Here is a 13183-nt window from a genome sequence, read left to right on the forward strand (position 1 = left end):
GGCCCTCAAGACATTGTGAAAGTACAACTCTCAACATGTTGGCCATGCTGATTTGGGATTATGGGAATTATGGAAACTTCTCAGGGTCCACAGGGTTCCCATCTCTGCCTTGCAGTCATGAGGAGAAGAATCCTCTCCTAAAAACTGAGATGGTCAGACGGGCTCAGTAACAGCAATAAATGAATAAATAGCAGCCAAGGCGCCTCTGTTATACAAAGCACCCATCACACAGGAGGAAATAAAAAGTATTCCAAAGGCTGGGATAGCCTGACTTAAAATTACCTTTAGTATTTATGTACTGAACCACAACCTCACCAGGGCAGGAACCGATGTGAATAAATGTGCATAGCGTATGGAACTGAAAACAGTGTTGGCAAACGAACATCCAAATCTCCATCTGGCTTTCAATGGAAAGTAATAATCTAAATCCCTTTGAAAAGCTCTATCCAACTAATGAGCAACAGTAGCAAGAACTGCTCTCATTCAAATGTGCTTTGTAACCATCGCTTTACCTTCCAAATGCTTTCGAATGAAGTGAATTATCTCTGAAGGGACTCAGAACTTGTAACAGACACTAGCTGTGTGACCTCTGTTAATCCACCCAATATTAGGCTCGTTAGTCATCAGGATAACAACTGTATTTTGCAAATCAGGCACTGTTATCAGATAGACCAGCAAGACCCTATACAATGTCTAATAGTCCAACAACATCGGCACCAAGATATATAACTGCTTCTATACAAAAACCTCTCTTCTAATCCCTCTTAAACTCAACAAGACTGATTGGTTTTTATTATTCATGAATTAATTTTTAACACTTGGGCCAACAAGGGAATTGAATCTATACAATTTTGCACAGACTGAGGCAAAGAAGCTTCACTCTGACAGAGGGGGAAAAACAGTCTGATTCTCTCATTCTTCAATCAACAATTAAATAGTGTTTACTCTATTTCCCTTAAATTCCTACATGCGAGTTGAAAAGAAAAGTGAATCAATGCAAGATTGCTTGGGTATCTGTATTTCTCATATTTATTCCTCAGATATATATATGGATCAAACATATTTTGTGAACAAATGCAGTATTAAGGCTCAACTGCACTGGTTCTTTAAAGACAGAAAAGTATTTTCAGAAGATGAGGAACTCTCAGATCAGTAAGAAAGGGGAGCAGCCATGGATATCTTTTTTTGCAGATGCTTTCTGCAATATTAGTCTGAGAACTAGAACTGCGAAAAAGGAAACTATCTGTTATTTTAAAAGAATAGTTGATGTTTTATAAGTTAAAAAAAGAGTAACGTTGTTTGATGAATTAAGTGTTTTCAAGAGCAATCTTTTGTGATGGCTTCTAGGGGAGAGGCATACAGTCCTGAATTTCTCATATTGTAATAAACACTGAATGTACAATACCCCAAAATACCCCTTCCACAAAGTTCTTGAAGAGCCTGCATGAAACATACATGAAACTAGAGAATGATAAATCCATAGAATCAACTTGCTTGAGTGTTGCCAGACTAAGGCAGTGATTTGTTAATGCTTTGTACATCCAGGTATTTTTCTTAAATTTTAACAAGGCAAAAAAAGCGATTGCCTGCTTCTGAAACATGCTGCTTGCTCTCCTGCTCTGTTTGCTCCACATCAAACTATATCTTCCAATAAGCCATATGAGCACCGTATTTACATTTTACATTACTGTGCATTTCTGTTATCTTTATACAATAATCTTTGACGTTTCACAAGCATCGACACAGAACTACCTTTTAAGGGAGATAAGATTAAGTTTATTCTATTGCTACAGACTGATATGCTTAGAGATACAGATGGTGATAAATGTAGACTGCAGGTACAGATTTAAAAGTACATTCATGCTGTATGTAGAAGGATATACATATAGCATATGCATACTTCTGTGTACTAAATATGCACCTATACTGTGCGTAGTTCACACTGATTTACATATATATTGATTCTCACATGTACTATATGTGTGTAAACGTAGCACAGATAAGCCTTTGCATATATGCACACATTACTCAGGCTTACGAGTGCAACTGAAAACAGATTCCTTTCTATCACCTATGCAATGCCTGCATGAGAAGAAAGGTACAGCCACATGAACATTTATTCTATAGCTATGTCATCCATTACCCTTTATTTAAAGTAACACCTGAATGCACCAATTGCTACCTTTCTCAAAAGGGTGCATTGCTACAACCTGTTAATGCAGGATCTACTACTAGAGAGAAGTCAAGGCAAGCCTTTCTAAAGGGTATTGGGACATCAGCTGAAGAAGCCCAGCCTAGGGTTATCTTTGTGCCTGGAAGGAAGGTTGTGACAAGCAACACCTTCTCCCCCTGCCTCTGGTCCCAGGTTAGACTGCATTGCAGACTACCCTGACTCCGATGTCACCACATAACAAACCAGGTAGCAACACAAAGGCCCCTTCCTTGCAGATACCTCTTTTTGACAAAGCAAGACTTGTATGCCAAGCTGACTGCTAAAGTGTGGCAGGCAATGGGCATTAAGGTTTTAGGTTTCACCAGATCTGCTGCTGCAGCACAAAATGCCCCTGCAATTCTCCCCACCACCACCCATCCTCCCTGAGTTACTAAAAAAGTAAGTGGCATAAAAATAGAAACACTTGAGATGTTGAATGAAGTGGTAAGTGGAGAGTGGTGGCAAAAGGACAGAAGTACTTGGAAAAGGATAATATGGGTGGTGGTAGCCTATAAACAGGATTTTGAATGGAGATGTGCCTCAGCTATTTATCATCAACATTTGATGTTAATTTGAAGTAATTTCCACATATTAAATGCATAATGTGTTTATAGCAATCGAAAGCAAAGACCCTGTAACTCAGATGCCATTTTGTATCAGAGCGTGTTTTCACTTTTTTGTTTGTTTTTAAGAGGTGGGAAATCTGCAGAGTATCTCAGGAATAACCCCCGCTACTAATCTAATGACTGTCCTAGAAAATGTGAAGACCTGTTCTCTCCTGAAATGAATATCCAGATTCTTAACAGCCATCTACGCAGATAAATAATCAACAATTATAGGTAACTGGCATTCGCTTACATTTCAAAATGAGTAAAAAATTATTTGCATAAAGACCATCTTGCAAAGCCATTGGCTGAAGAGACCTATAAAGTGACATGTATAGCAATAAAAGGATATGTCCTTGGTCTCTGGGGCACACTTAAAGAATATTATAAAATCTATTTTACCGATAAAATTATATTTATGTCCTTTACCTCCCCCTGTATTTTTACAGGAAAGAAGCAACAGTATTTCAAACAGTAGTTCTCCTATATAATACCAAACCAAACATTTTTTAAAAACATACTTTTTACCCTATGCTTGGCTAAGCAAAACAATATGCGCTCGAGTACCATAAACAATGAGTGTTCCGTTTCAACAGAAAGGTGTTTTAAAGGGTAAGAGTGCAAGAGTAAAACTTGAATTACAAAAGAAAAAGAAATTCCCCCCAAAATTAATGTCCACTGATGGGAATTCGGGTTTTATATGTATACATAGGGTGGTAGTCAGCTAGAACAGCTCAGTTAAAGCATATACTGTCAACCCAGAAGACGGATAAAAGACCATCTCCTTCGTCACCACAGAAGATGCTCCCAGCTGGAGGTCTTGAACACTACCCAACTGTTATTTGATGCATACAAGGCATATGAAAATAGTTTTAGTTGAACAAGAGAGGAACATGTGGGCACAAGGATATGTCCAAATTTTGGGAGCCTGCCTGTGGTGTTTCCCTTTCCTCCCAGCCACCCCATAAACAGGATGCAATAATTAGGGAGATACCCTAGAAATCAACGCCTCACCGGCAATGCAGAATCGGACAAGATACGCCGCCTCTCTCTATTCTCAATCCATTCCCTTTCACACTAAAAAACAAAACAAAAACAGCTTGGTCATGGCATGTTACTGCAACTTAAATACTGCACACAAAAGGGACAGAAAAGAACCTCTAGCATGACAAAATTTGCATGAGAAAGCAAACACCTCCTGGACATGAACACACTCAAAGTTTGTGAATTTCTGAATGGACTCTGTGTCTGCTGTTTGCACGACACTCCGGAGGCAGGAATATTATTTGCAGATTGATAAAATTAGCAGGGAACTTGGACGTTTAGGGGAGGTGATCCCCCAAAAATCTAAACATGGAGATTTCTCCCTGGGGAGTGAGAAAGTGAACTCAACACGGTAGACGCAGGGAAGACAATAGAGCAAAGGAAGGGACAAAATCAGTCACAAAGCTATCACAAGTTGTGCGACCACATTGTGCCACCTGCTCTTCGCAGTTTGCCCGTGCAAAGTACAACCGGATAATTAAGGGCAATGCTGTCGGCGACGCTCATGAGCACCAAGCAGCTCAGCAAACTAGTATATGTTAGCGCATTCTTCTTTCACACAGGGAAAAAAACGTAATTTTTTCTGGAGAGAGCTCGGAGCACAGGGAACACTAAGAGCAGAAATCTATGAGCAGCAGATATGCCCAGACAAAAATGCAGAGTTGGCACAGGTTAAACAGTGCACACCATTCCTGTTTGGCTAACACAGGGTCAAGTCATGTGCAGCGAAAGTTTCAACTCCTTAATCCCCCAGAGCTTGTTTGCTAATTACATTTGCAATTACAAACATGACAAAGATATTATTCTGCAGTGCTTTCCACTTCAAGCAGGCGCACTTTCCCTAACAGATAGTCACCTCCAGCAGCACACAGCTCACAAGTGCTTCTTGACAGACAAAATAACTGGCACTTCAGCTGTAAAGGCCACTTTGTGGGCAGTCCAAGTGGAAAGAGGAGGCAGGAAAGAGCTTTCGAGACAGGAGGCCAAGCCAGGGCAGAGAAGGGAGAAAAATTAACTTGTAAGAGCTCCATAAAAATTATTCTCCAGAAATGAAGCTCTCCCCCCCCCCTTTCAAGTTTCTGTCGGGGGGTTATAAATTGCAAAATTCACCCCAACTGATACAATTTCAAGTTGAACTTTAATGTGCTTTTCTGTCTTACATCAAAACCTGCTAGCTGTGTGGAAATAAAGCATACTCACCCCCCCACCCCGGTTAATTTCTAGAGTTGGTCGTGAATGGCATTTGTTATGTTGACCTATCCCTAAACCAATTCATTAATATCTACAGCATCTTTAGTTTCACGCTTTGTAAGAGGTTACTGTGGGACGCCTGTGCTGTGTGTGTGTCTTTGACACTTCCTAGATAATGTAACTATTTCCCCACCTGTTCATATGTATAGAAATAAAAATAATAAAATCGTTATTGAGCAGCTGTCAAACAAAGCGTGCCAATCTCACTTTTAGCGTGAACTTAATATGTTTACTCAGAGGTATGTTCCACTGAGATCAGCGGAGCTTACTCTTTAGTAAGCAAGTTTGGGATTGCAGCATATTTAAAGGAAGTTGAAGGAGCATCTAAGTGTCTCCAGAGTGCCATAAGGTTCCACCCACAACAGGGTTACCACGACCATTTATCAACCCCGGTGTGGTAGTAGGTACAGAACAGCGAAGGGAGAGCTATAAGCATTTCTGGCTTATTCTGCTTTTGCTATTTCTTTCTGTATGTAAATGCATCACAAACATTTAGACATGCTTATGAGATATTTAGTATGACTGCAATCGTGAAACGTGGTTACATAACAGTTTAAATCTATACTCTTCTCCCCCCCCCCCAATCTTGGAAGTGATTGTATATCCGGAACAAAAACATTTCAGATCTTTAGAGTTATGGCACATACGGAATTTCTTACTGGAGGGATTAAATAAGTGCGGATGTGAAAGACATGTCACACACACAAAAACTTTAAAATGAGAGAACAGTAGAGAGCGTGGGAGTGGATCAGAAATTTAAAGAGAGAGGATTTCAAGTACCATATTCTCCCAGAAAAATAATAATAACCACGGTGAAATTTCTGTCACAGCAACTTTCTCTGACGCAATTCCTCCAAAGTCTTGTCCCTCTCAGGCTAAACACAATATCTATTGATTGCTTTCAATCAATGCAATGAAAATATCCCTGTCCCGCTGCATTTCCTTCCCTGAAATATTAATAATAAATTGGTCTTTCCATAATTTTCAATAATTGATATGAAAAGGTAGGACCTGAAAGACAGGCAGAAGAAAGGCTAACATTTTCTTTTCACATTCAAGACTAGCCTGGCTCTTGAAAAGGGGACCCAGCGACACAATAGGAAATCTGTTCAAGGGACAAGCTAAGTCCCGTTGCTTTGCATTACAGCTTCTTCTTGAATTAATTTGTCAGTAAGAAAATAGACACACAGGGCAACAACTCCCCTATTGTAGGTACACAAGAGCGCCCAGAGCACTTACAGCTTCATTCACTCTCTCTGTTTAGAATTTTTCCCCCAATTCACAAATCTGGAGAGAAGGGGAAAAGAGCAACCACTCCTCACTCTAGATTTCCAGGAGTGCCTAGAACTAAAGTCGCTTCATTCAGCTTTTCTGACAATACAGAAGCAAACGCACTTCAACAATCCTTCAGAATCTAAGCCACATTTCTTTGGCCTGTAAATAAGGATCAACAGAATCAAATGCAAAAGATAATAATTATCCCCAGTTTATTTGAATACTAAATGGAATCATACTGATGATTCCTCTAAATCTGGGTTTCCATGTTCACAGGTGAAATTATTATTTTGCACTAACTCATTCATTGGGCCGACATTTCTGCATTTTTATTTAACCTGTCAAAGAAAGCATTTTTAACAGGCACACCTGACAGAATATTGCTGTACTCCAAAGTGACATTTTTTTCATAATGTGCTAACCTTGGTCTATTCTATTATTCCATACACACTATTGATTAGGAATGGCAAAAGGTATCGTCCTACAACATCTGAAGCTATAGCTGAAAGGAAACAAGGAGGGAGAAATCACTTCTCATCTTGGGCTGTGACATTAATGCTAAAGCAAACAAAAAGTGCTGAATTTCACTTCAAGGGATATTCTAGGTGTTGACAATTACAGTCTGAAATGTAAGCATGATGTACACGCATAGATACATGCACAGATGTAGCTGGACCTCATACATATTTATGCACACATACAGATCTATATTACAGAACTGCTGTACTGCACACAAGCAGCACTGGTACAGTTTGACTAATTTTGTGGACTTTACCTGCCTTGACCTGAAAGAGACAAACTGCAGATTCATTTATACAGCTGGTAGTTTTTTGTTTTGTGTGGTGTGTTTTTTTTGGGGGGGGGGCTTTTTTTGTATGCTTGCTTGCTAACCCTACTCTTACAAAAAGTTTCAGTTTGCATCTTGTTCTCCATGTTACATTCAGGCAGGTAGATTTTTCTAACATATATTGGAATTGCTCCAATATATATATACGGAGATGAAATTAGCAAAAGGATATAGAAATGCTTGAAGTCAAGCTACCAGGGGCAAGATCCTAAGCTTCATGAAGGATACTGCTAACACTTCTTTTCAATTCCCTGTTGAAGGGCTCACATTTGAACTTTCCTAACCCCAGTAAGGTGAAATGCCATGTCCTGAGTGAATAGATGCTGATTTCTTCAGCTCAGTCAGGCCCTGGTGAGAGTCACTGTAGGACAGGATTTGAACTCCGTGGTATGTACTGAGTCCACAGTCCCAAGACCTGCATGGAATACTTCTCTGCCACATCTGCTACTTTCTCAATATTAAAACATGTATACTGCAAGTTCCAAATCAGTGTTTGGAACATATAAGGGGAACCAACCACTAGCTGCAGCCATACTCATTTTTTATAATCAAATGGCTTTGCAAAATAAGAAGAGCTCCTTTTCAATATTATGAATTAATATGTGCTTCTTGCTTATTTAAAAATAGCAACAATAACCATTACAGAAAAGGACCGGCTTTCAAATAATTGTGCAAATTATCTAAGTGACCAGCATTCAAGGTGGGAACTTACAACACATGTGCAGACAAATGATTTTTTTAAATTCTCTTATAAAATAATCCATACAAATATTTACATATCATTTTAAAAAATGCTCCTACAAACACGTGCATACCCCAGATGAATTCCCATTTGCACAACCGTAGCTGGCCTTGACTTACACCTTTGCTGTATTATGCAACAAATATGTAAATGAAAACAGAAATGGGATGCAGAAATAATTAGACCGTGTTTTTCAGAATGCCTTTTACCCTGCACTTTCTCCAGTTACCAGTGTCTTCCAAATCCATTTTTAATGCAATTTATGAAAATCCTCCGGACCTTATATGGCACACAATCCTTCAACATCAACAACAAAAGAAGTCCCATGCCAACTCAGAAAAAACCACTTCTGCCAAGTCTGATAGGACTATATTTAGTAACATGAAGAACAGTGTACCTCTTCTGCCCATCCATTCCGTTCTAGGAAATCCACCTGGTCCACTTTTGTAGCTTTAATTGGAAACCAAGTTAAAACTGAAGCAGGAAAATTGCACCAGGCTCACAGCCCTGTTGGTTACTTTCTATCGAATTTTGCAAGCCATTAAAAACAGAATATGTTAAGTACTTCATTTTGGTTTTCTTCCTGAGTCTGCAACCACCCTTCTTGTTCTACAAGTAGGTTGGATGTGAACAACAACAAAAAGTTAGGAGGAAAATCACAAAACCAGAGGCTACAAAACCATAAAAAGCCTTCTTTTGAAAAGAGACCACGCTTCACTTTTTAAGCTTGCAGTTTTTAGTAAAATAAATGGTATTTGATTTCTATTTTACTCTGAATCCACTGTTTTATGAAAATAAAATTTGGAGGGGGGGAATGATAATTTTATAATATAATTTTATTATTTAAACCTCGCCAATCTGGCTGGTTTCCCCAGCCATTCTTGGGCGACTGGGGAACTTTACTTTTAAATAGTTCTGTAGGAGAGACTAGCATAGACCAAAGTGCTATGAAAAGCACGAACCAACAAAATTAGAAATTTTCGTATACAAATATGTATATATATCACTAGAGGAGATGAGGAATGACAGAAGGATTGACAGCTGCTCAGGAAAAAAAGAGATGAGGGGAAAAAGAGATCCAATGAAGCAGAGTAGGGAATGATTGTTTTCAAAGAAATTATAGCCCTTTTATATTTCTTTTTCTAATGTGTAGCTTTTTAAACTATGCCCTATCCATCCGGGATGACAGGACAGCGGAGGTCTTTCCCCCTCTGGGCAGCGCACGGTGCTTTCAGGCGCTTCATGCAGACCAATGCACAAACACACACAAAAGGGGGACTTGGCTGCTTCCTTCGCAGCTGATTTATCAGAAGAGGAGAAGCGGGCTGGAGAACGCATCGCGCAAGAGGAGCGGACGCAAATGACAAGCGAAGCCCGTTCACTTTCCAAAGTTCCACGCAAGGCGCGCAGCTTTTATTTGCTTAACAGGAAGCGCCGGCAAAGCATCACCGCTGCATCGTACAAAGGAAAAACCAGAACACCAGCAGCTGACGATCTGCCTGTCATCATCAGTCCCAGCTTGGGATGCTCCGGTCCACTCACAACATCCCTACACTGGCTTCCCTGTGAACAGAAGGGTCGCCTTCTCTGGGGAATTTCAGATGGAATACAATTTTTTAAAAAATAGCTCCCAATAGCCACAGAAATATATATATGCATATATGCATATATGCACATATGCATATATATATATATATATATATGAGTGCGCATGGTACGCTTTGGTGCACATACATCTCTGAGTTAATACAGCCGCATAAAACTTTTACAGTAAAGCAAAAAGGCCACACCTTTCCAACGTTTGTCAATCTACATGCCTGGGAAACAAGAGAAAGAAGTTTTACGATCGTTAAAGCCGCGCCAGTTGAAGCCACCCTAAGCTAGTTGCTTTCCACGGCAAACCTCTTGTTGTGTTTTTTTTACGGCAGCCCCACTGTCTAGGCATCTCTCCAAAGGGAGAGTTGCATCCTTCCTGCTTGTTAAGAGAGGCGCAAGCTATTTACACCATGATGCACAGCACACACACGCGCACGCAAAAAAACAAAACACTTTGGCACATATTGTAGCCAGGAGGTGGTGCAGGTGTGATGAGAGATCTGCATGCAATTGGGGGGGGGCAGAGGGGCTTGAGAGAAAGTTAAAATAATTCCTTCTCCCCTTTCCAACTCAAACGCATCTGGCTTCCGCACGCTCTCCTGCAAGAGTCCAAAAGGAGGAGGGGGGAAAGAAAACACCCCCCCCCCGCCTGCAAGCAGCATCCCCAAGAAAGAGAAGAAAGCAATGAGGGCACCTACTGGTTGTGGTAGCTGAGAGGGTCTGAGATGCAAAGTTCGGAAATGTCCATCAGTTCTGTTTTAGCATTCCCAGTTGGCAGAAGGGGGTGGGGGGAGCGACTAGATCACACCGAGGAGAAAGGGAGCGAGAGGGGGAAAGGGGAAAGCGCCCGAGGCAAACTCGGGGAAACGACCAGACTCGGGGAAAGGAGGGGAAAAGGAAAGCGAGCGGGAGAGAAGCAGAAGAGGGAAGGCGCCAGGACAGAGAGCAGGACAGGCAGCCCGGGAGGGAGAGCTCAGCGCTGCGCCCATCCACACGCTCCCGCTCATCCAATCACACTGAAGCGAGCCGAGAGCAGCCAGGCGGCAGAGGCGGCCCAGGCGCCGGAGATTTAGATGCCACTAACCCCCCCACTGTCGCTTTAAGACGGGCCGACTGGTGAATATGGCACGGCTGCTATTGGCTGCCTCTCAGGGGCTGGACTTGGAGTGACAGAGCGGCGGCAGCGGCGGCGGGCGGGGGCGAGAGGGAGAGTCTGCGAGGGGAGCGCCGGAGGGAGGGCAGCGCGAGGGCGACTCGCAGCAGACCCGCACGTGGCCAAACAGCCGCCGCAGAAGCCGGGAAGCTCGCTTGCTTTCGCGCTCTCTCGCGCGCGCGCGCTGCCGGAGGACTGGCGGGTTGGAGCGGGGGCGGCGCGGGCGACCTTCACACTCATTCCCACGCGAGGAGAGAGCGGGGCGAGGAGAGAGGCGGGCGGGCGGGCGGCGGACGGAGCGAGGAGGAACCTCGCGGCCGGCTCTGAGGGGCGCGCGCGCGTGTTTGGAGAGGCCGCGTGTAGCTGCTGTCGCCGCGTCCCGCCCGCCTCAGAGGCTGCCACTCGCTCCTTTCCCCGCCAGTTGACAGGGAAAGAGGCGCTTCAGTGCCAATGGCTGCTGCAAACGGCGCGGGTCGGACGCCTGTGTGGCTCCTTGCTTTTCTCTTTCTTTCTTTCTTTCTTTCTTTCTTTCTTTCTTTCTTTCTCAATTTCCTCAAAGGCAATTATAAAATGATCCTGGAGGGAGCGGGACTCTGAGCCAAAATGGAAAGGGAAAGGGGGGAGGGGGAGAGAGAAGGCAGCGTTGGCATTGAAGCTAAGCAGTTCGCAGCATAGACACTGACAGAGAGGAAACGAATCCTCACAGAGCCTGATCCTGGCTGACCTCCCCCCCCTCCCCCCCCCTCTTTCTGACGAGGTCAGTCTCCGTCCTGCAAGTTTTGGAAATAACTTGCAGGACGCGCCTCCGTCACACGCACACGTTCTCTCTCACACACACACAAACGCACAGCCTCCCCCCCCCCCACAGTGGCTGGCCGGCCTGGCGCGCGCACGCGCGTGGCTGCCAGTCTGACAGCTCTTTATCAGCCCATTAGCGAAGCTCTCGGTTTCCTAAGCGCCGCTTATCCCAGAATGGTGCCTCGCGCCTTGTTAGCCGCAGATCGCGGGAACGGCCAGCGTTGAAACGTTTTTATTGGGGAGGGGGCGGTTTTGAGCGGGGAGGGGGAACACAAAACAGAAGAGGGCAGACTTAAGCGCCAGATTCGGTCTCTTTAAAACGTACAAGCAGCAGCAACAAAAAAGGCGCAAACCTAAAAAGACTCTCACGCACAACGTTCTGTAAAGAGCAGAGGCAAAGTTCGTGGCTCTGAATGCAAAGTTGGCATCTCATATGGGAATTACGTTGTCAGGTGTATACAGAAAATGAAACCCGCTGTAAAAACATCAGCAGGGAAACTGCCCCAGCCAAAGGACAAGCTTCCCCCGCCCCTCCCAGTTTCATGTACAGAAGCCAACTGGAATGGCAGCTGAATCTTATTTCGACAGTGGTGATGGGGCAGCATGTCCCCCATCCCTAAGGGTTTGTGCTTGGGTGGAGAAGAGCGGGGCAGGGCAGACATGCAGCAAGCCCACCCCCATCTCAGTATCCGCCATTTGAAGGTGGCGGCCTCACTGCCTAACGGTAGAGCTGGTTCTGTCACGCACTCTACCACTGAACTGCATCCCCTCCTGCTGAGGACTACATACGTGCACAGGATTGTGCTGGCATCCACAAAGTTGTAACATTAAATATGACACCCACCAAGTGACCTTGAGCAAGTTGTGCGGATTGACCCCTTGCAAGCAATCATTTCCCATGCACTTGCCTGGAAGTGTTTCCAAAAGCCATTCCACAGCTGCAAAATGTTGTGTCAGAAAACACCTCTCTGATAAACCTACATTCACGACCTACCAAAGGTTCAGTTTTAGGTAAATATATGGTGTACATTTAAGAGATGTAGTAATATGGGTTTACCAAAAGGGGGTGGGCAGCAGCAGCCACCATGTTTGTTCAAAGTTGCAAATACGTAACAGATTGTCTCATCCTCCTGCACCAAGTCAAGAAAACAAGTTGGGGAGAGGTTGAATGCTTGGCAGTGGAATCATATGTCTACTCCGAAGTAAGACCCCTTTCAGGACAAGTCTTCACATCTCAACAAGACTGTAAACTCTTCCCCAAGCTGTAAAAACAAACATAAAGGCATTCTTGCAACCTCTGAACAGCACTGTACCATGGCGGATAGGGAGGTGGGCAGGTGGGGAAATGGTATATTTATGATTTCTTCCAGTTGTACTTTGTTATTTCTTGCATAACTAATAAAAGAAAAAAAATAAGGCTTCCTGAATTCAGTTTACTCCTAGGTAAGTGAGTATGGGAGTGCAGTCTGTAAACATTCAGCTTGTTTCTTCCATATCATTTGTTGAGCCACATGAACTTGAGACTAAATACGGGACAAATTAGTGGACTGACAGGCCAGCTGATGTGAATAATTTCAACTCCGTGGAAGTCACTGACTGTATCTAGTTATGATGATGCAACTGGTTTGGGGTTAAAATGCACACAGAGACTCAACTGGGC

General features: G+C 43.3%; 1 protein-coding gene across 4 annotated transcripts in view; it reads right to left on the reverse strand.

The window, feature by feature from the left end:
• The window catches only part of ESRRB (estrogen related receptor beta), a 158625-nt gene that overhangs the window by 87154 nt on the left and 58288 nt on the right, over positions 1–13183 (reverse strand). The window contains exon 2 of one of the 4 annotated variants that reach the window (XM_082233543.1): positions 3832–3894. The exons of 1 other annotated variant lie outside the window; for it this stretch is intronic. Coding sequence is in view for 1 of the 3 variants with exons in the window: in XM_082233541.1 (XP_082089667.1) it covers positions 10271–10320 (50 nt within the window). In the remaining 2 variants the exon portion in view is untranslated. Of the gene's footprint in view, positions 1–3831; positions 3913–10270; positions 10615–13183 lie in introns of those variants that run through there. 2 more of the 4 variants (XM_082233541.1, XM_082233540.1) reach the window with 2 other exon arrangements.

This window comes from Podarcis vaucheri, assembly GCF_965113315.1.
Source record: "Podarcis vaucheri genome assembly, chromosome: 1".
Lineage (NCBI taxonomy): Eukaryota > Metazoa > Chordata > Lepidosauria > Squamata > Lacertidae > Podarcis > Podarcis vaucheri.